At 33.2% G+C, this 25,085-nt stretch overlaps 1 protein-coding gene across 4 annotated transcripts in view; it reads left to right on the forward strand.

The window, feature by feature from the left end:
• LOC149792036 (deoxynucleoside triphosphate triphosphohydrolase SAMHD1-like) overlaps positions 1–22,497 on the forward strand; it is a 62,667-nt gene extending 40,170 nt beyond the window's left edge. For 3 of the 4 annotated variants that reach the window (XM_089970526.1, XM_089970528.1, XM_089970529.1), the window contains 6 exons: positions 9,045–9,246; positions 10,022–10,060; positions 15,318–15,392; positions 16,841–16,945; positions 17,339–17,456; positions 21,657–22,497. In XM_089970526.1, the coding sequence (XP_089826652.1) occupies positions 9,045–9,246; positions 10,022–10,060; positions 15,318–15,392; positions 16,841–16,945; positions 17,339–17,456; positions 21,657–21,694 (577 nt within the window). In that variant the 3' untranslated portion in view covers positions 21,695–22,497. The remainder of the gene's footprint in view (positions 1–9,044; positions 9,247–10,021; positions 10,061–15,317; positions 15,393–16,840; positions 16,946–17,338; positions 17,457–21,656) is intronic. The other variant, XM_089970527.1, reaches the window with a different exon arrangement.
• Positions 22,498–25,085: the final 2,588 nt, after the last annotated feature.

A 25,085-nucleotide genomic window follows, 5' to 3' on the forward strand; every position in this document is an offset into this window, starting at 1 on the left:
AAACATTTCACCCTATATGTCTGTATATATGTATGTAGTGAAAGGTTTCACCTTGTATGACTGCATATACATATGTACTGAAAGGTTTCACCTTTTATGTATGTATATATGTATGTACTGAAAGGTTTCACCCTGTATGTCTGTATATATGTATGTACTGAAAGGTTTCACCTTGTATGTCTGTATATATGTATGTACTGAAAGGTTTCACCCTGTATGTCTATGTATACGTATGTCCTAAAACATTTCACCCAATATGTCTGTATATATGTATGTAGTGAAAGTTTTCACCTTGTATGTCTGTATATACATATGTACTGAAAAGTTTCACCTTTTATGTCTGTATATATGTATGTACTGAAAGGTTTCACCCTGTATGTCTGTATATACATATGTACTGAAAGTTTACACCTAGTATGTCTGTATATACATATGTACTGAAAGGTTTCACCTTGTATGTCTGTATATATGTATGTACTGAAAGGTTTCACCCTGTATGTCTGTATATACATGTGTACCGAAAGTTTACACCTAGTATGTCTGTATATACATATGTACTGAAAGTTTACACCTAGTATGTCTGAATATACATATGTACTGAAAGGTTTCACCTTTTATGTTTGTATATACGTATGTACTGAAAGGTTTCACCCTTTATGTTTGTATATATGTATGTACTGAAAGGTTTCACCTTGTATGTCTGTATATACATATGTACTGAAAGGTTACACCTTGTATGTCTATATATGTTTGTACTGAAAGGTTTGACCCCGTATGTCTGCATATATGTATGTCTGTATATTTGGAGAATCTGTCTGTTGAGCCATTCTCTGACAATCGCATAATCTATCGCATAAACTTTTTAGTGCATTCGGTGTTTAAATTGTAAATTATACACTGGTATCATGGTCAGCATAAGTTAGTCTGTTTTCATCAATCAGCATAATTATATAATCATTTATGAGAAAGATATTATTACTTAAAACTTTTAAAAAGTATTGGTTTGTGAATTCACTACATAGATACCTCTTTGTAGATACTTCCCAGTGAGCTAGTTGAGTTTCTTACTTTGATACAGTATCTTACATTTGAGAGGTTACCCTCTTTATTACCAGATCTGAAGATTTCCAAAGGATATGTTTGTGGTGATAACAGTCACATTGTAATCACAAATCAGTCATTTAGTTACAGCATACAATTTGTTTGTCTAGAACTGTGCACAGGTTTTCTAATGTCTGATATGGGTAGTTTTAGAGTTGAAACCATTTCTCAGAACAGAAAAATATGAGTGTGAGATATTGTAAATGTAATTAGAAATCTGGCATTAATAGCTTGTTCAAAGATTTTTGGTATAGTTGGAAAAAACTAACTGGACAATGCATTTTTGTATATTAGAAGAATTTGGACTTCCTGAGTCTGGTTTTTGAAAATTATCCAGTTCAAACAGTAATATGTGTTTGGTTATTGGATTAACTGCCAAGTTTGGATTTAGGACCAGTTGGTGGCTGACTGCAAAATTTGGTTATAAGACCAGTCAGAGGCTGACTGCCAGGTTTGGTTATCGGACCAGTTAGTGGTTGACTGCCACGTTTAGTTATAGGATGCTATGATGTACATTGTTCTGTTTGATAGCTTGTATGCCATGATGTATAATGTTCTCTTTGAAATCCTGTATGCCATGATATACATTTGACCTCTTTGAAATCCAGTATGCCATGATGTACATTTGATCTCTTTGAAATTCAGTATGCCATGATGTACATTGTTCTCTTTGATATCCTGTATGCCATGATGTACATTGATCTCTTTGAAATCCTGTATGCCATGATGTACATTGTTCTCTTTGATGTCCTGTATGCCATGATATACATTGTTCTCTTCGATATCTTGTATGCCATCATGTACATTGTTCTCTTTGAAATCCTGTATGCCATTATGTACATTGTTCTCTTTGAAATCCTGTATGCCATGATGTACAGTTGATCTCTTTGAAACCCTGCCATGATGTACATGGTTATCTTTGATGTCCTGTATGCCATGATGTATATTTTTCTGTTTGGTATCCTGTATGCCATGATGTACATTTGATCTCTTTGATCTCCTGTATACCATGAGGTCCATTGTTCTCTTTGATGTCCTCTATGCCATGATGTACTTTGTTCTCTTTGATGTCCTGTATGCCATGGTGTACATTTTTCTGTTTGGTATCCTGTATGCCATGATGTACATTTGATCTCTTTGATATCATGTATGCCATGATGTACATTTGATCTGTTTGATGTCCTGTATGCCATGATGTACATTTGAACTCTTTGATTTCCTGTATGCCATGATGTACATTGTTCTCATTGATGTCCTGTATGCCATGATGTACATTTGATCTCTTTGATGTCCAGTATGCCGTGATGTACATTGTTCTCTTTGAAATCCTGTATGCCATGATGTACATTGTTAGATAGGTGGATTTTACCTTAAGCAACAATTATGAATAAATCATAAAAGATCTCTGCTGTGAAAGACATTATCTGAAATAATCTGATCAGCATGTTGTGAAATAAATGAGTTTTATGAAAAAACACCATTATTGAACAGACTGGGTTTATTGTTGCCAAAAATCTTCTTCTGAGTAAACATTGCTTGAAAGAAGTTTAATTTTTGGCTTCATATCTGAATCTTGTCATCAATTTTTTTTTCTTCTTTATTTGTTCCAGTTTATAGACATCCTATATCTGTTTTTTTTGAAGTAGTTGAGTTTTCATTGTTATATATTCATACTTTGCCATTGATAAAAGGAGTTAACTGCTTTCTTTGGTATTTTTGTTAATAGAAGAATTGTCCAGTTAGTAATGTCTCAGTGTTCAAGTAACGTATTTACCTTCCAATAAGTCAATGCGGAGTATAAGTTGAATGAGCAAATTTGGTAAATTTTCCATCTTTCATCCATATATAAGTTTTATGCTGATTATAAGATGAGCCCAGATCAATTCCTCAGCTTCATCTTTTTCACTTCATTCCACACAGCATTGTGAATTTTAACCTATCTGTAACTTGGCAACCTTTCCAGTCAGGATTGTAAAATGTAACTAAAAGTACCTAATTTGATTCACACAAAGTATTTTAAAAGTATTATATACTTTTAGCTGCATATAGTGACATTGACCTGAAAATTTACAGATAGTATCAAGTTTGTGATGCTGTGAGGAATCAAACTATAACAACTTTCGGTTTCATAAATATTAAAAGTATCATTGTTTGCTAAATCAGATTACCAGCAATAGAAAATTGCATCATTAATGCTAAAATGCATTTTCCACAGTTTTTATAAAAGAGAGGTATAGAGAGAGATGCACATTCTTGTACCTCATGCTCAAAATAAAATATGGCTTGATATGTATGAGAGAGAGAGATGGATTTCAGCTTTCATGTTTTCTTTTAATACTTTATTGCCCCTGTTTAGCTGAAGCTTTTGTCAAAGAGAAAAAAACATTAATAAATTAAATAGTAAATGTAAACTATGAAAATACATACCATACTCTTTCAGAATTTAAATATTCACACAGTAGTGATATCCATTTAAGTTAAGATCCAAGAATGACCATTTCACATGCTGTCTAATTTTCTTTGCAAGCATAATAACCTCTTCCTTCCCAACCAGTGTTTCCCTTTATGCACATTTGTGCATCAGGGATGCACGCTGGAGAAAATTGATGCACACATTTTGTTACCATGCGTTTTTTTGACGCAAAGGATTTTCATAATATGATCTTGATTTATTTAATACCCAATGCATTGGACGATGGATGGCATCATAAATACTTTGTGTATAGGCTTTGACTGGTTCCCCGCTTTGTTTGCTCCTTGCCTTGCGCTTCTGTATTCGTATAGCACAGTGCAACTCAGGGAACATATAAAACAATGAACCAGACTAGCATAGGCAATGTTATGACGGAGTATCTTCCCCTAATCTCGTGAGCTTCTTGCGATTTCCATCGAGCTCAGCAAGCTGTTCTAGATATTTAACATCAAGCCTCTTTGCACTAGAAAGTGATCGCCAGATTAAAATGTCATGCACTAAAAAATTAGCGAAGAAAGTGAAAGAAGCAGAACACAAAAGAGCAACTGTGGATCTAACTTTAATGAAAAATGGAGAAAATTATTCCCTTGACTGGAATATTTATTATGATTACCGGTGTGACTTCTGATCGCGTGATTGCAAAGACTGCAAAAGTGAATAATCCTTTCATGACAGGATTTTAGAATTTTTAAAAATAGGCCCTCATTCGCCATAAGATATCTGGAGAACACATTATAACCTAAGATATTATTTCACAACATAGAAATCAGTAAACTTGCAGAGACAAATGCGTTATTTGGATTACAAAGTCAGCGGGTCATTGCAGATTTTGTTGGTTTTTAACTTTTACTGCAATAAAAGAAAGATCTTAAAGTTCAAGTGTAACTTACTAGAAAGAAGATGAATCAGTATCCTCCTTGATATTTGGATAAATGTGTTCTAGGACGAAGTAGAATGAAACCTATGATAGTATACATTTGATGAAAGGCAGTCAATTAACTCCCATTTGGTTAAAAAGATTTATTTGGCTTTTTGTATTGGCTTATATGTAATGTGTTGGGCTATAATATTGTTGAGGAGACTGTTAAAAGTACGACTTTAAAAGAAAAATGAACTAATAAAAGTATTCTTTGAATGGACAATGCATTTGTTTGTTAATTGTGCATGTTGGTGTATTTGTATGTTTAGAGAAAGAGAGAGAGTGAGAGTATGTTGTGCAATATCTTATTTCAAGCTGAAAAAGTATGAGTTGTATGAAAATTTGTCAGTACATTTTTGACCCCACATTTTTTATTTGACCCCCAGTTTTGACACCTAGGGGTTTTTTATACCCTCAGTTTTACACCCCTGGGGGATACACTGCTTCCCAACATATAATTTTTTTTTAAAGTGCATGTACTGTTCCTATACTTAAGTGGCAATTGTTTTTTGTCTTTGCTCCTGCTAAATGTTACTTTAAACTGTCAGTTCAATCAGCAAGTTCAAAAATGTCACTCTTTGAGAAATTTACATGAATAACTGGCATTTCCTTTCATTATATAGTACCATATTTATAATACCTATGTTAGCCTTATTTCCCTATTGGTAGCCACACTAATTTGATCTGGTCAGCCAAATCTTGACCTCAAACAGGTATTAGCTTGGAAAGCCTGACTGCGGTTGAAGCATATTTTAATTAACATGTAAATAGCACTACAAAGCCATGTGATTCTTGGACGGTGGAAGTGGTGACTAAAATTAGAAGGAACTGCTTACCTGTTAATTGATAATGAAATATAGTACTGCACTTGTACATGAGTAAGATCACTGTAATCAGGTAAGTGAACAGTACAGATTACTATTGTCAAGCCATCTCTCTCTCTCATTATGTGGCATAATTTTTATTTGATCGTGAGGTGCAAGAAGATAATTTTGATGAATATTTGACTTTGTCATGTTATTCATCCTCAAACTTGTCAATTCTAATGCACATATATATAATCAAATTTAAACAACATGTATTACAAACAATGTATATTACAAGCAACGTATATTACAAACAATGTATATTACTGGTGCAGGCTTCATTTGCATAATCACTTCTGATTTATGTGAATTTTTAATACTGACAATCATGTAATTGTTTAAAATCCTTCTCAGTGTGGGGTATTTTTTTCATACACAATCTCATCCCCAAAATGAATATGTTTTACACTGTTTATAATACTTTAAGTAAAACATATTCATTTTAGGGAAGAGATTGTGTATGAAAAAAATACCCCACACTGAGAAGGATTTTGAACAATTACATGATTGTCAGTATTAAAAATTCACATAAATCAGATGTGATTATGCAAATGAAGCCTGCTCTAGTAATACACATTGTTTGTAATATACGTTGTTTAAATTTGATTACATATATGTGCATTAGAATTGACAAGTTTGAGGAAGAATAACTTCAGAGAATCTTTTTCCATACAAAAAATTACCTGACATACGATAAAGCAATTCAGATGACATAATCCATATATTAGCCAATTCAGAGTATAAGATGAAGTTAGATATTTTGGTCGAAAAGTATTGTCCTATAGGCTGGCAAATGCAGTAAACTTCACCAGTCATCATATATGTAAGCAACATGAAAAGGTTTAAAACAAAGAGATTTTATTTATATTTCTTGATTTAAATCCCTAAAATTTGCTTAAGTAATTTATCTCAAGTTGCTATTGGTACTTTTTTTTGGGACATTGTGAAAACCATATTATGGATATTACTAATGCCACTGTTATGCACTATTATACAGTGGCTGTATTTTTTCACAATAATATCATCCACAAGTGACGGCTAGATGTGTAAAGAATAGATACTTGTAAAATGATAGGTGTTGGAAATAATATTAAACTTATCTTTCAACAAGCAATGAAATACTTTCCGTGTGATTTTTAATGTTTTTTCTGTAATATTTACATTAAATAGATTAGAAGAAAATGAAGAATCATTTGGTTTAAATAGCATACTGTATTTACTGTATATGTTGGGACACCATAAATTCATTTTTAAAGTAATTTTTTTTGTGCACTCTATGTTCTGGAACACATAATTCTTTTTGAGTCATAAGTTGTGGGACACCTTTTAAATCATTCAAAAATTACATGTTGGAAAATGCACTCCTACTGAAATTTTATTTTGAAAAATATAAAACTGTATTTGAGATAAAACTCTTTAATCCATTGCATCAGCATCTCATCAACACAACCCTTCTCCAGCACACGAAGGATCCATTGTTTTGGTGAATTATTATTTTTTTTAACTTTCTCATACTGTGAAAAATTGTTAGAGGCAACACATCACCTGAAGCAGAAACTGCAAGGACTAAAGTCAGATATTTTAAAATTTGCACCAGTCTAATTCTCACACTTTTGACCCCCATCTTATCAGTCCATCCAGGAATGCGATTAAAGTACACTAGAATTTCATCCATGTTAGTGATCATATTGTCGGCAAAATCATCTGCTTCTCTTCTGGCCTTCACGAACTCATCATGATTTTATTTTCTCCAAATCTTCTGGGCGACACTGGGCCATCGATGTCTTTACATGAAGCACTATATTGTGTCGCTTTACAAATTGTTTCATTGTTTCAATTTATTTACCAAATTACCATGAATAGCAGTGTTAACTTCCATATTTCAGCCATCTTTATATATTCAACAAAAAAAATCAGCACATTAAAAGAATCTATTGTTGGCTTCTGAGGTCAGCTTGCTTTACAATAAAATAACCTTTGTATTGATATCCTTTTTAAAGCAAAACACTTCAGAGTATCCAAAGTCAGCTTCCGAGGTCGGCTCACTTTGTAATAAAAATAACCTTTGTCTTTGTTGTCTTGTCATTAAGTTCAAAGAAGGAGTTTACTGCACCTGGGCTTCTATGTGCTTGGCATTTATAGTTATAATTAATACAAAGGAGCATTGCTGTCTGCGGGTAAATAGTAATGATACTTTTGTAACCCATGCTGGCATAAAGATTGTCACCTGCACTCAAGTAAATGTGTTTTCAAATGATTTTTATTTGCAAGATACTGTCATAAAGTAGACCTGGATATAATTCAATGTTGATTATTTTGCACCTAACACTGTATCATCCGTGAGTGGCAATTGTCTTCAATATATCAGTCGATTATTTCCCTCTTGTTTGCGAAATTGTCTGCTTCTCTTCTGGCCTGCACAAATTCAACACATGATTTTATTTTCTCCAAATATCCTGGGCAACGCTGGGTCATGCATGTCTGTGTCACATTAAAATTTGCTCTATTGTTTCAATTTACTTTCAAAATTCCCATGAATACCAGAAAAAGGAACCAAAGTTTGTTTCCATATCTCAGACATCTTTGTATATTAAAAATAAAAATGGCACACTTAAAAGAATGCATAGTCGGCCTCCGATGTCAGCTTGCTTTGCAATAAATTAACCTTGTATTGATATCCTTACAAAAAAGAAGGTAACCAAAGTCAGCTTCTGAGGTCAGCTTGCTTTGTAATAAAAATAATCTTTGTCTTTGATGTCGTGTCGGTAAGTTCAAAGAAGGAGTTTACTGCTCACTGCAAGTTGTGTTTATTCACCACCTGGGCTTCTTTGTGCTTGGCATCTGTAGTAATAATTAACACAAAGGAGCATTGATGTCTGCGGGTAAATAGTAATGATACTTTTGTAACATAACATATTCAAACCTTTCAGCACAACCAAACGCAATTTGTTTCTCAATGTTCATGTCAGTGAACAATGTTGTGTGTGTTATCAGACATAATCGATATCTGCTATAGCATGGAAGTCTACGCTACGTATATGGATTTCATGGATATATTTTATTCTATAATGCTTATGTTGAAAGAAAGGGAATAAATGATAACAATACGAGGTTAGTTTCTTTCTTTTTGTTATCAAATGATCTTTTTTTTTATTGCAATGAGCATTGGGGGAGCACAAATGAAATTCAGATTTATTTCGTTTCTTAAGTCTTGGATCACATGACCTAGGTGAAAAAAATTTCAGCATAAGTTCTGGGACAGGAAAAAAAGTTATTTTATCTTGTCCCAGTATATTTGGTAAATACGGTATTTCTAATAGTAATCCACGTCATCAAGTTAATGTGATGTCATTTTAACTATTGTGAAGCAATAAGAGCTCCAAGTCTGAGGACAGTTCAGAAGTGCAACTCTTTACAACAAGGTCCTTCTCTGGCATGTGATGGAAAAGTCAGTTTCTGTCCTGCTGTAATTTTAAAATGCATGTGACGAAAAAGTCGGTTTCTGTCCTGCTATCATTTAAAAATGCATGTGAAGAAAAAGTCAGTTTCTGTCCTGCTATCATTTAAAAATGCATGTGAAGAAAAGTCAGTTAACTCCCTTCCCACTATTCTTAAACTGGAACTGATTTTATTTGGCAAAGCACACTGTATTGTACTTACTGATTATATGACTTTTTTATTTCAGAGAAAGAATAGATTTATTTCCACTCAGAAAGCAGGATGATCTAAAAGACCAAGATAAACTTAACAGATTTCTAAAAATGACTGATGACTTGTTGTTTAAGATACGAGATAGCTCTGAGGAGTTATACAGAGATGCTCAGGATTTGATAGAGAGGATCCATGAAAGACAATTGTACAAATTAGTCATGGATATTCCAGTAGGGGTATCATGTCTCTGGGTTCTTTTCTTTTGTCAGAATGTGTAACAATAATTTTACTACGTAGTTTTTATCTTTTCTTTACTTTGACTTATTATTTTCTTGCCATAATTTACGTGATGATGTCAGTTTTGCATAGTTAGATAACTTGACTAAATTTGTTTTCGTGACAGATTAATTTCAGATTACTGTTTTAATATAAAATTGAATATTCTCTGATTACTGTTGCAATATAAGACAGAATTTTCTCAGGTTACTGTGTCTATATATAATTGAATATTCTCACAGTATTGGCTCAAATAAAGATTGAATATTTTCTGGTTACTGTCTCAATATAAGACTGAATATTCTAGCATAGCTGACCTTCCTCGTGTAATAGAAATAGCTTATGATCTAAAATTAACCAAATTAGTTTCCTCCAGATAATACTATACTTTAATGCCAAGTGTAAATGTAACAAATTTACCTTTTCATCATCAAGGTTAACCAGTTAAAGAATGTCTTAAGACATATGCATTTGAAAAGGAAATTGTTATTTCATTTGAAAGCATATTTTAATGGAAGATACCACCATGTTAGCCAGTTTGATTGCATAGAAGCATTTAAGGTTTGTTTCATCAAAGAATATTATATATTTTTCTTGACTGGACACTTTGTCCTGCAAATTGTTTCTTCCAGCTTGGTATTAATTTCTGCTCTGTTTACAACATAACCATTCAAAGAGTATAGAGAATAATACTTGCATGAAACCAATCTCGTGTCCAAGTCATTTATCTTTCAGGTTGTTAAAGGTGAGGACCTGGAGAAGAAGATGGCAGAGGTATAGTAATAATTTCTGCATTTGACAATTAAAAGAAATTTTGTTCGTCAGCAAAGCAAACACATGTTGAATTGATTCATAGTAAAAGTCACATGGATCATGTATGCAGATTTACTCATTTTAAATTGTTTGTTTAAAATTTAAAACTAGTTTTCTTTAACCAGAGTCTATTCAGTCCTGATTATTGAATTCTCTGTCAGCAAGAAACTTCCAGATGAAAATTATTGATCACTATATTCTTTTACAAAGGTGGCCATGTACTAAATTAGAGCAGAGAAAGAGCATGTTGAGTGTAAAATTGTTACAGTATAGCATACTATAAAATTTGCATATCATTATGTGTAGCTTTCACAGCACACGACATTCAATCCGGATTGTACTGGTTCACACCTTTAGGGTAATTTTGTCCAATGCACATCTCATAGCATATAATTAATGACCTAACAAGGAATATGAATGTATAAGATTCCAAATGAAGTGAATACTTGCCACGTAAAGGTATATAGAATCAAATTCTAAAAAATTACACCCATTAGTGAAATATTCCGTGTCGAATGTATTCATGACCTGTTTGAGTTTTACTATAATCTTTTGTTTAAGAGTTTAACGTTTTTTTCTGGGTCTATCATGGTAATAGACATAAACTGTCATTTGCTGATTTGTACAGTAAATAACACCCAAATCTTTGTAATAGACAAACTGTAGTCATGAGCATCAGCTGAGGACTTTGTGATTTTCTCCTGCAAAAATATATCAACATGGAATAAACTTTGTATAGCTTGGGGTTATTGTTTAGTTTATTAACATTGTTTAGGAAAGTGGAAGGGTACAATCTTTTGTAAAATATTCATCATGCAAATTGGTCCAGATAAACTAAAATGGGAAATGGGGGAAAGCTGGTGTAGATGGTTTGGAGTGTAAGTAATTATAAATGAATGGCAAAAAATGGAAATGGTAACATGCTACAATTCATCAGTCTTGAATAGAGTGTTGGTGTGAATCCCATCAGGAAGCTAAATCCACTTGAATAGAGTGTTGGCATGAATCTCATCAGGAAGCTAAATCCACTTGAACAGAGTGTTGGTGTGAATTGCATCAGGAAGCTAAATCCACTTGAATAGAGTGTTGGTGTGAATCCCATCAGGAAGCTAAATCCACTTGAATAGAGTGTTGGTGTGAATCCCATCAGGAAGCTAAATCCACTTGAATAGTGTTGTTGTGAATCCCATCAGGAAGCTAAATCCACTTGAATAGAGTGTTGTTGTGAATCCCATCAGGAAGCTAAATCCACTTGAATAGTGTTGTTGTGAATCCCATCAGGAAGCTAAATCCACTTGAATAGAGTGTTGATATGAATCCCATCAGGAAGCTAAATCCACTTGAATAGAGTGTTGGTGTGAATCCCATCAGGAAGCTAAATCCACTTGAATAGAGTGTTGGTGTGAATCGCATCAGGAAGCTAAATCCACTTGAATAGAGTGTTGGTGTGAATCCCATCAGGAAGCTAAATCCACTTGAATAGTGTTGGTGTGAATCCCATCAGGAAGCTAAATCCACTTGAATAGAGTGTTGTTGTGAATCCCATCAGGAAGCTAAATCCACTTGAATAGAGTGTTGGTGTGAATCCCATCAGGAAGCTAAATCCACTTGAATAGTGTTGTTGTGAATCCCATCAGGAAGCTAAATCCACTTGAATAGAGTGTTGTTGTGAATCCCATCAGGAAGCTAAATCCACTTGAATAGTGTTGTTGTGAATCCCATCAGGAAGCTAAATCCACTTGAATAGAGTGTTGATATGAATCCCATCAGGAAGCTAAATCCACTTGAATAGAGTGTTGGTGTGAATCCCATCAGGAAGCTAAATCCACTTGAATAGAGTGTTGGTGTGAATCGCATCAGGAAGCTAAATCCACTTGAATAGAGTGTTGGTGTGAATCCCATCAGGAAGCTAAATCCACTTGAATAGTGTTGTTGTGAATCCCATCAGGAAGCTAAATCCACTTGAATAGAGTGTTGTTGTGAATCCCATCAGGAAGCTAAATCCACTTGAATAGTGTTGTTGTGAATCCCATCAGGAAGCTAAATCCACTTGAATAGTGTTGGTGTGAATCCCATCAGGAAGCTAAATCCACTTGAATAGGGTGTTGGTGTGAATCCCATCAGGAAGCTAAATCCACTTGAATAGAGTGTTGGTGTGAATCCCATCAGGAAGCTAAATCCACTTGAATAGTTTTGTTGTGAATCCCATCAGGAAGCTAAATCCACTTGAATAGTGTTGGTGTGAATCCCATCAGGAAGCTAAATCCACTTGAATAGAGTGTTGGTATGAATCCCATCAGGAAGCTAAATCCACTTGAATAGAGTGTTGGTGTGAATCCCATCAGGAAGCTAAATCCACTTGAATAGAGTGTTGGTGTGAATCCCATCAGGAAGCTAAATCCACTTGAATAGAGTGTTGGTGTGAATCCCATCAGGAAGCTAAATCCACTTGAATAGAGTGTTGTTGTGAATCCCATCAGGAAGCTAAATCCACTTGAATAGTGTTGTTGTGAATCCCATCAGGAAGCTAAATCCACTTGAATAGTGTTGGTGTGAATCCCATCAGGAAGCTAAATCCACTTGAATAGAGTGTTGGTATGAATCCCATCAGGAAGCTAAATCCACTTGAATAGAGTGTTGGTGTGAATCCCATCAGGAAGCTAAATCCACTTGAATAGAGTGTTGGTGTGAATCCCATCAGGAAGCTAAATCCACTTGAATAGAGTGTTGGTGTGAATCCCATCAGGAAGCTAAATCCACTTGAATAAGTGTTGGTGTGAATCCCATCAGGAAGCTAAAGTGTTGGTGTGAATCCTTTTGTAAATGTCATTAAGTGATGGAACTTTTAATCAGATCATCTTAAGGAGTTTAGCTTGGTTGAAAAATCTTGATATTTTTTTTGGGCACACATAAATTCAGAGTTAAACTTTTTTTGTTATAAGATAAGATTATAATACTTTGCATTTGTTGGGGGTTTTTTTTCATACTCTGATAGGAAATGTTTACTTTGTATAACATGGACATATATTGCTCTAGAATTCTTTGGAATTAAAGGTTTGTAAAGAAACAAAATAAGTTACGGCCATTATGTTGTTTCCACATAACAACATAATGCAGGTGAGAGGAAATTCGGACTAATTGTAAGCAAGGTTTAATTAATAGCTACACCATTATGCAATGACTCATTGGCTGTGATAATGGGAATAAGCAAGCTTCTTCAGACTTGCACATAGATATCATGCTTTGGCACAAGCATCAGTTATATTCATTGCCGAAAAAAAATGATTCTTTAAAAGGAAAATTCTCTCATGAATTACTGAATTGATTAATACCAAAAGAAGAAAACCACTGTATTGATACTATTGTACTAGTAAATCAATCCATTTTAAAATGTTTTTTAAATTATGGATTTTCTAACCTGATCCTCTTAAGGAGATTAGGTTGTTTGACAAATCTTGTTTGGGATTTTATTGGCACAGATAAATACAGGGTTGAACTCTCTTCATTACAAGTCAAGGCTTTAATTATTTGCGTTGTTTTTTATATACTGTAATTTGAAATGTTTACTTTTTATAAGACTTATATATATATATATATATATATATATATATATATATATATATATATATATATATATATATATATATTGCTATATAATTCATTAGATTTAAAGGTTTGAAAGGAAACAAAACTAATTTATGTTCATTATTTTTTTACCACTTGGCAACATAATGCAGGTCAGCAAAATAATGTTAGAATTTGTGTTCTATACATTGAAATGGCTTTAAATGCCGATTTAGAGGAATATAGTCAAATTTGTTTCGTGTGACTCATTTTGTGGTTTTGTACATGATTATCTTTTCTGACATACATGTTTTGGAGAGTCTTGAAAGAGAAACATCTTCAGATTTGGAAAATGCATGTTTTATAATCCAAAATGTTCTTTCATTCCATTCAGTAATGGTCATATGTTAACCTTGAAAAAGTTAATTTCATCCTGAAGAAAACATAGAAAAGATCTGGAAATTTTTATTTAGAAAAGCATGGGAACCATGTATGTAAATTTTCTCATATTTTAACTGAACACAACTAAACGGCTGATATTAAAATAGGAATAGGAATGAATACCTGTTTACTTCTTTTCTTTGATTCTATGTCACAATTCATCCCTACTTGAATTACGTCGCAATACAACCCCATCTGTTCAGTGTCACAATAACCCAATCATGCCAAGAGAAAGTTACCCCAAACTGTAAGCAGGTTCATTACTAGAACCTTCTAAGATCATAGGGATTGGACTAGAACTCAAACCCAAGCAAACAACCTAATTATAGCTTACAAATGATTATTATTTTTAAATATAATGCATGAAATAAAATTCGGTATTTAATATGCTGTTTTACAATGGCTCATTACAATCTACAACCATGGATTGATACAGTGAACATTGCTGGATCAACAGTCTTCAGATTTCTGTTCATTCTGATAGTGGGAGAGAGAAGAAAGGTTGGAGAGAGAGAGAGGAATAAAGAAGAAAAAAATAAAATAGGCCTAAATATGGAAAGAACTCTGAATAATCAACATAACAACATATATACTTGTAAGGGAATAAAGAAAATGATTCCAAAAATGTTATCGCCAATAAAAAAGATGTTTCCATGGATGGTGGCAATATACCTTTTTTTCTGCCACGGATGTGGAAGGCCATGGGTTCAAATCCCATACAAGTCATACCAAAGATTTATAAAAATGGTACTGATAGCAGCCTCACTAGGTGCTCAGCATTAAGAGGTTAGTGTTAGGACTGGTCGGCCTGGTGTCAGGATAATGTGACTGGTTGGGACATCATGCTACATGTCTGCAACATGATGCCCCAGTGCTAGATATCACTATAAAATGCCACACAGCAGACATTGTAGCGATGTGACTGAAAAATTGTTAAAGCTATGTTAAAAATCCAAATCACACACACACATCTTATTATGAAACGTATAATAAAATGAAAATATGAATGGTACTGAGCTTTATAACAGGTGAGGTACACAGGTATTTCAGAGACAGTTATTTAAAAATTGTCGATTTAATTGTTAAACTTAGATGATGTGCTCAGACATTATTGGCATTTAGGTATTATATTTATTACCATCATGTGATTTTAAATATCGACATATCAGTCAAAATTAAAGTTGTATTTTTCATTCCTCAAATTTTATTCCAGATCAGGGTACACATAGAGAATACAGTGAAGGAGATGGAGCTAAAAATTCCAGAGGATGTAGAAATAGAGGTTTGGGTACTATTTATTTTATCATTTGATCCAGTTTTTATGAACAGTGTTAGTTATCAACACAGTAGATCCTGATCTCATTCATGTTCATTTTTACAGCCTGTTCAAAATATACCAGTGGCATCTAAGTAGTTTTTAAATTACCAAAAAATTAACGTCTCCATCTATAAGTAGACACTGTTCATTTTTATATCAGTTTACAGTTTCAACTCCATTTTTGATGATTTTCTCATTTTTTCATGTACATGTTTTGAAACAGTTTACTCAAAATGGCATAAAGACTACCAGTCTTTCATCAAGTTTTAGCCAGTTGGTTTTGTAGAAATATCAAAGAATACAAAATACAAATGGTGCATATTTCTTTACACATACTGCATACACATTTTTAAAATACAGATAGTCCATTGGCAGAAATTCGTGTAATGAAGAGTAAGTTGTTGATATTACTTTGGGTTTAATACCATTTCTCAGAGCAAGATAGGCTATACATTGTGGCCAGTGTAATTGGTGGAGGAAGAACCTGGGCAAACCCATGTAAGAACCACTGACCCTCGGGAAGCCACTAGCAAACTCTTTCACACACCCACATAGGCCAAACCTGAGATGTGAACCCACACTGTCAGAGGTGAGATGGCAGTGATTGGTAAATGCAAGCATTTTAGACCACTTGGTCACCCAGCACCCCATGAACAGTAAGCAAATGCATAAAATGATCATTACAGTTTAAAATGAGGATTGCTATTCAGTGCTCTGTAATTTTGCTTTTGGCGTATTAACACTAGAGTAACCACTGGTTGATTACACAACAATGTTTAAAGGGAATCGCAGGGGAGAAAATTTGAATTAAAGACCTATGTTCTCCTTTTTTTAACAAATATTAATATTTGAAACATCAAGTACTTTGCAGCCAGAACATTACAGTAGGCATTTATGCTTTGGATATCCTTCATGAAGACAGTGTTTAAACTGTATATTTTCTGCAGTTGTTTATTTTTGCTCATTATTGATTTGCAAATATGCATTTGTCCATCCTCAGAAATTATCATCAACTAGGTTCATTGTTGCTGGAATTGTTCTTTTTGAAATGTGTAATATGTCTGATTCATTTGAAGTTAGAGCATTTGCTTCTGAACACTAAATTGGCATTGTTGTTAGTCCGAGTCCCACTGAATCTGCATTGTTGTAGGTTTGAGTAGAGACCTGTTATAAGTATTTTATTTTGATTAACCACTACCTTAAGAAACAAGTTTATCCAGTTGGTCCATCTTTCCATATATGTGTCTGACACTTCTTCCTGTACTGCTTTAAATGTTTTATGGGATGTTTTATTTTACAAGGTACTTTTTTTGTCGACAAGTCACAAAGGCCTTTTGCTGTAGATACTAAAATTCATGCCTTACATTATAATATGGTTGATTTTTATACTTACATAATGAAATTAAACATGCTTTCAGGAGCTCAGATTTGACTATGGTCAGATGTCAGAAGACCCCATAATGAAATTGTACTTTTACCGTAAAGGACAGGAGGACACAGGTGTTATACTGGAGAAAGATTCTGTAAGTATCTTTTCTTATTTCATTTATTTACCATGGAAGGTCATCAGCAACATCATATCTATTAATAAGTATTTTTCAAAAGATGAATTAAAATGGTCAGAAAGTAAACCCAGATTTGATAGAAATATGTTGTTCACCTATCAAAAGGCTTGACTAGTAAATGAAATGTACCAAATATGAAGAGAAAAGATTTTTTTCATAGGCTAGTGGATGCTCTCAGGGTCTATATATATCTGTACATGTATGTGTGTTTATATATATATATATATATATATATATATATATATATATATATATATATATATAGATATAGATTTATTATATTTAAGTATGTATTTAATATTTGGATTTATTTAAAGAATTTCACATATAGAATGAGATTCCTTTTTCCAGGTATCTCCTGTCTTACCCGGTATTTTTCAAGAATTTCATCTTCGACTTTATCAGAAACTAAAGTCCACTGACAAGGAAAAGCTTACAAAGCTGGATGAATTAAAGAAAATGTTAACAGGTAATGATGTTTCACGTTCATTTCAAATGTTTGTGTCAGATTTTTCCAATACATTCAGGTAAGTAACATATATGTTTCAGGGTATGGACAATATAAAAAAAATGTAAGAGGTTTAAAGTATCCACAGTTAAAGTATTCATTGTATGATAACAAAATAGGAATATTTTTGTCTGTCCATCTTTCCATGTCTTAATAGCACCTGCTAATTAATTATTCACACATGCACCTCTGTTAGTTTGTGTCTTTTTTATTCCCTCTATATAGCATTGTTTATGTACGTGCATGTGTATGTATGTACATGTATGTATGTAAATATGCATATCTCATTTATTGTTGTTTAATTTAATTATTAAGCTGTGAATATTTTCTGATGTACCATAGTAGTGCATCTAAGTTAAACAATACTTTTGTTTAATAACAGGGCACTGAAGGCATAAGAAAAGCAAACCATTTGGCAAAATCATAGTAAAATTTGTCTTTAGCTTTACTAAAGTAAGTCTGTACTATTTAAACTGACATGGTACCTAGGGAAGGCATTTTTAAGAAATTGTATGCAAGGGTACTCTGATTATTCAGAGTTCATATGAAAATAATACAAAGTTCTAAATTGCATCTTTGGTGACTACCACACATTAAAGGTGCCTTCCCTATGTCCCAAGTATATTTTACTGGAACAGCCCTAATGTAAATCATGATGGTTTAGCATCATCAACATTTTTGCAAACACAGGCAAAATTAGACTTACATGCGTACAATAAAAATCAAGTTGTTACATCAACTTCAGCAGGAAATCTTGCAGTTTACCAAAAACAGTATTTGGAACTAATGCATTTATTCATGAAGCTAAAGACACATTTAAGAATAGGCCAGGCTTATCATAATAATGCCCATTTTGCCCAGTCAGAATAGGCCAAGGTCAGCATAACAATGCCCATTTGTCTAATGAGAATAGGCCAGGGTCAGCATAACAATGCCCATTTGCCCAGTCAGAATAGGCCAGGGTCAGCATAACAATGCCCATTTGTCCAATCAGAATAGGCCAGGGTCAGCATAACATGCCCATTTGCCCAGTCAGGATAGGCCAGGGTCAGCATAACAATGCCCATTTGTCCAATCAGAATAGGCCATGGTCAGCATAATGGTGCCCATTTGTCCAATCAGAATAGGCCAAGGTCAGCATAACAGTGCCCATTTGCCCAATCGGAATAGGCCAGGGTCAGCATAATGGTGCCCATTTTGTCTAAATATAGAACATTCAGAGTTGTCATTAATAGACATGTTGAATTGAGAATTGTTAATTAAATGTAGAAGAGGGGTAATTATTTTGCCGTAAATATGGAAATTTTTGTCCTTTTGATGAGTTAAAGATGGTCGGGGTATTTTTTTCAGTCTTAAATATTGTTATTACAGACTGACATCATTTAGACTGATAAAGCCATATTATAATTTTTCGATATTATGTGATAACACATCATTTTGTCACAAATAATGTTATTACTTGATGTAAATGAAAAAGCATAATATCAAAGTTCATTTCAGTGTTATTTCACTACAGTATTCTGCAATTTTATTGAATAAAGTCATTTCTTTTTATTGAATAAAGTCTATTCCTTTTATTGAATAAAGTCATTTCCTTTTATCGAATAAAGTCATTTCCTTTTATTGAATAAAGTCATTTCCTTTTGTTGAATAGACTCATTTCCTTTTATTGAATAAAGTCATTTTCTTTTATTGAATAAAGTGATTTCCTTTTATTGAATAGAGTCATTTCCTTTTGTTGAATAAAGTCATTTCCTTTTATCGAATAAAGTCATTTCCTTTATTATAAGATCATAAAACTGTGCTCATTTCCAAACTAATTTATGAACTGGATATATTAGGATATATTAATGTCAAACATTTGGCTGTCATGCCTTCCAAAGGATAGAAATTATTCCCTGCAGCTCATTTTATCAATTACAATTGAAGGGAACTTGTGTAGGAACCTGAATATTATGTATCATTTCCATTGTATAATATAGTATGTATCATTTCCATTGTATAATATGTTATGTATCATTTCCATTGTATAATATATTATGTATCATTTCCATTGTATAATATATTATGTATCATTTCCATTGTATAATATATTATGTATCATCAAAGATTAGAGCATTTGTAATTACATTTCTTTTTTATAGTTTTGATACATTTTAGTGATTATTTATTAGATAATGGGGTATTGGTCTCTGAAGATATTTTTCAAAACTGAATAATTACCCTTTTAGTTATAGGCATGAGACTGGTCCATATTCACAGAGCTTGTAGTAGTTTTGTAAATGGCTTTGGTCAAATTTGTTCTATAAATATTTTATGGGACATTCTCACCTACATGCATTGGCAAGTAGATTTTGCAATAATTATCTGTCTTAGGTGCTTGGGGACTGTTCTGTGGTGTGTTGCGCTAGATACATATATAAAACTGGGAACTATTTTTGCTAACTCTTACTAGTTTTAAAGCAAGAAGAAAAGGCAGGTGTGAAGTTGGAGCCTTATAAATGTTTTTCCTTTGCTTGATTAGAGGAAGATCATGCGTATTATTGGCTCAGTTTACAAAACCTTTCTGAGATGATAATCGTTGTCCTGATTACATGACAAATACAGCTAAGCTGGCAATTTTTTTTAAAACAGATGTCTGCACTTAAAGCGTGATGTGCATGCCTCATCGGATTATAAACAAAATATTGTTTCTATAACCATGTCTTGTATATAGGTCACTGTTGTCTCAGTTTCATGCTGTACCCTGATTATAACACTCCTTAATGTGTGTACCGAAATTCATAAAAATAAACAAGCAACGATTGGCAAACATATTTCCAATGAAATATTTTCAATGACATTTTTTTGTTTTCCTTTGGAAGAACAATATTCTCAAGTCTGCGTAGTTTATAATAAAAGAACAAAAAAACAAAAAACAAACAAACTGAGAACAACAGAAAGGAACAAACAAATATGTAAGTGATTGTAAAATTGGCTTCATTACATTCTATTTTGCATCTTTTGTCAGCTGTAACACATAATTTTGCAGATGCAAAAAAATTGTAACGTTTTAATATGTCAATGTTTGCAGATGTCCATAATGCCTTACAATTTCTGCGAGAAAAAAGACTTTATCATTCACGAGATGAGATTTCTATCGTTAGTATAAGATTGGAATTCATATACCAGATTCATTTTAGAACATGCTGGTAAATCATTCAGCGATACTGTCATGTTTTTCTGTTGTTGTTTTTTTCCAACATGATTAAGTTAACAAGGAGACTGTATTGGCAATACAAATTTATTTTGAAACAAAACCTTGTATCAAGCCCAAGGAAGTGAAATATTTTGTTTTTATTGGTTTTAATGTTTTCCTGCTCTAACATTAGCTTTCACATATATCTTTTGATATAAGTTGTGACCTTTTGTGGGAATAATACATGTGTACTCCTTTTGCTTTCAGCAATTAATCAGAGCAATAAACAGTATTATGTTTTTCATATGTTTTGCAAGCTGATGACTGCAAATTTAGTTGCTGCCTCTAAGCAAAGAATATGGCACATTACCAAATATTATCTAATATGAGAAAAAGCCATACAGCTGTTGAACAGTTTGCAAACTCTTTCAGATAATGCAATGATTTTATGATTTATTGTGTAAGTTAAACTCATGGAAACTATTAATGTGATATATATATATATATATATATATATATATATATATATATATATATATATATATATATATATAATGTGTAATTAGGATTTTTTAAAGTAGCTTTAATAATTTTTCAGTCACATTGTTGCAATATCTGCACTGTGGTAGTTTATAGTCATGTCTAGCACTGGGGCATCATGCCACAGACATGTAGTATGATGTCACACCCAGTCACATTATCCTGACACCAGTCAGACCAGTCCTAACACTAACCTTTTAATGCTGAACGCCAAGCGAGGCAGCTGTTAGTACCATTTTTGTATGTCTTTGGTATGACTCGGCCGTGGATCGACCCCACGACCTCCAGCATTTGATGCGAATGCTCTAACCACTAGTCCACTGGAGCAGTCTATATACATATAGATAGATAGATTTCGATAAAGGAATGAACAATTTTCAGATAATTACAGTGTATTAGTGTTTTGCTGTATGTCATCTCAGTGTGTCACTTATATTTTTCAGAGGAAGCAATATGCAGGTCAGCATTGAAGAAGCTGTGAAATGATACGTCCAGAAATTTACATTGTAAGAAAGTGAGATAGGATTTAAATCCAGCTCTTTCAGTATTTTAAAATGGAAACCTTTTTATTACAGTATTCTTTATTTATTTATTTGTTTGTCTTTTGATTACATTAAATGCAGCACTGCAGTTGAAAAATAATATCAAATATTTATTTTATGCTAGTCTGTAAATAATTAATATTTATTTTATGCTAGTCTGTAAATATTAAATATTTATTTATGCAAGTCTGAATTAGTGGACTTTCCAAGAGAAATAATTTTCATAATCCACTGGAGTGAATTGCCAATAGAACATTTTCACTCCAGTTGATAGCCTTTTATAACCGTGATGAAAGAATCCTATACATTGTAGCATCAATCACTTGGTCTACAGTACAGATAGCATATTATAAGGCAGGAGATCTGAGTATGAATCCTATATTGTACAGGTTTTTTCTTCTTCAATCATTTTTAATGTGCTTTTTATTTGGAATTAGGAAAGAGAAATGTGTTACTAATTATTTTCAATGTAAATATTGCACAAAACACAGCAGAACATACAAGAAAAACAGCAATGTTAACATTATTGTAAGAAATCAATTACTGTATTTTACGGCCTATAAGTTGATACTTTTTGACTTGAAAGTCAGTTCTTCATCTTATACTCCAGATCGATTTATATATGGATTATGGTACCCAGTATGTAATTAAAATTGCTCTGTAATCGACATAATTGAAAACAGGTCACATAGAAGTACCAATTCTTGTTCAGTTACTATACCAATAAATTATTATAAACTTATATGACTGCTTTTAAATTTTAAGTTTTGTCATTATTTAGTTTGCATTTTGTGTGTATTTTCTTATTTCTAAAACATGGAATAAAAGGAAACAATTACCGATTTAAAGAAAAATATACTGGCCACATATCACATTTATGGTCTATACAGTATATATAAATTCATTTTTGTTTGTTCCTAAAAAAGATAGGAATTAATTTTGTTCTATTCATCCTTTTCAACCATACCTCACTCTTCCTGATCACATTTAGATATTTGATTTTTCCAGTATACTGTTTGACACCCACGAGAGAATACTGGTATAGCTTTTTTTATTGATATAATTGATCCTACAAAGGGATGCAATCCATGTTAACTTGAGCATTCTATGATTATTTATAAAATACCGTAGATTATGCTTTCTACTGAATCCCCCAAATCATATGTTTGTAATTGCATTTGACAAAGTTTCTCAAATAAATATGGTTTAACTAAACTTACGATGGATTTCTCATAGTTCATCAAAGGTCCATTTTTCGTTTTGCATTTCACTTTAAAGCAAACTATAATGTCAACACATCACCTATATTCATTCTTAACCAGCTGTCATTTTGGTGTCTCTCTTTGATTATTCCGGCAGTTCATAAATTGGTCTTTGGTTTCCAACAACAATGAAAGCCAGTTACTGCAGTTGTTTAAACCCTGATATTGGCTTTGACTCCTTACTATATTGCCGATTCCCCATTGTACTTTTTCATTAATCTGCATCAGTTACGCTACCGGTTAATCCACAGGAAATGATACCCACTCCCTTCTCTTGATGAAAAAATAATGAATTTAGCCGTGGGCATTATTTTTCAGTCATAATCAGTCATATAAATGTCCTCATACAAAACTTATCTCACAATGCCTCCCATCAAATCACGCAAGTCTTACACTGCAGCTTTTAAGCTGGAAGTTGTAAAAAGTTCACAGAAGAGAAAGGTGGGAATATGGTTGCTCACAGGAGATATGTTGTAAGTGAAAAATGTACCGAGGATTGACGTAAAGCTATGGTTGCATTATGCGCTACAAAAAAGTCAAAGAAAGCAAATCTTGGCTGCAAGGCAAGATGGATTAATATTGAGGATAAATTAGAAGACTATGTCCTGACGCAACATGCTGTGTGTCGTGGAATGAACTCTGTTGAACTCAGACTCAAGGCAAAGGAAATTGCAACTGAATTAGGAATTGAAAGTTTCAGTGGCAGTATGTCATGGTGTTTTAGGTTCATGCAAAGAAGGGGCCGTAATATAAGAAAATGCACTACAATGGCACTGACACTACTAGTAGATCTGGAAAAATTGAAAAATTCTGTGAGTATGTCCAAGACAAGATTAAGACTGACAGTTTGGAAATGACTAATATGATAAACATAGACGAATTGCCATTAACATTTGACATTCTAATGAACAGAACAGTTGAGCTTAAAGGATCCAACAGTGTTACTATTATGACAACAGGTCATGAGAAGGCAAACTTCACTGTAGTTCTCTTGTGTTCTGCTGATGGTGGAAAGTTGTCACCAGTGTTGATTTTTAAAAGAAAAACAATGCTGAAGGAGAAATTCCCATTGGAATAATGATTGAAGTAAATCTAGCAGGATGGATGGACAATAACATGATGGGGAAGTGGTTAGATATTGTTTTTCCTCACTAAGAAGTCTCTCCTCATTATGGATTCTATGTGTGCTCACATCAGTGCCGAGATGAAGGTGAAGAGTGAAACCATGAAAACATCGTTAGACATCATCCCAGGTGGTATGACAAAGTTATTACAGCCACTAGACATTTCCGTTAATTGCTGTTTCAAAGCCGAGCTTCGGAAGTAGTGGGAACATTGGATGATGTCAGGCGAGCACAGCTTCACAAACACGGGATGTTTGTGGCATGCTACATATTCCCAGTTGCACATTGGATTACGGATGCATGGGACAGGGTTCCTGAATCAGCTGTTGTGAATGGATTTGCTAAAGCAGAAATTGTCAGTGGGATAGAGAAGTCAGATGAGGATGATGAGATGGAGATAGATAATGAGAACATTTCCAATGACATGAGCCCTGAGATAACCACCATTTTCCATTCCAATATGGAAGATGAAGACTTCGAGTGATTTTCGGATATTGGAGATGGTTATGTAAACTCTTAAACGTTATTTTCTTAATTAAAACGTGGAACAGTTCTACCACAGGTAATATAATGAATTACACCATCAATGTGAGTTATAATTGACATGTTAAATAACATGTACTATAAAACTGTTCATTTGTCTAAATTTTATACTGCATTTCATAGATGTGTTAAACTATAGTAAAAAGTATTTTATTATTTTTCATTTGTAACTTTTCTGTTTTCTTTCTCTTAATTTTCTTCACATTTCTGATTTCCCTGTGGATAGCCTCATTTCCCTATTGTTAGCCTCACTTAGTGTATCTCATCTGTTGAATCTTGCACTCAACACTGGTTTCAACTGGAAAGATCAGGTTAAAGCTTTATACCTTAAAATAACATGTACATAGCATGCACAGCCATGTGGCTGTTGTTGCAATGGATATCAGAATTAAAACAAGCAT

Source organism: Sinohyriopsis cumingii, chromosome 9 (assembly GCF_028554795.1).
Source record: "Sinohyriopsis cumingii isolate HCF-2022 chromosome 9, ASM2855479v2, whole genome shotgun sequence".
Classification (NCBI taxonomy): domain Eukaryota; kingdom Metazoa; phylum Mollusca; class Bivalvia; order Unionida; family Unionidae; genus Sinohyriopsis; species Sinohyriopsis cumingii.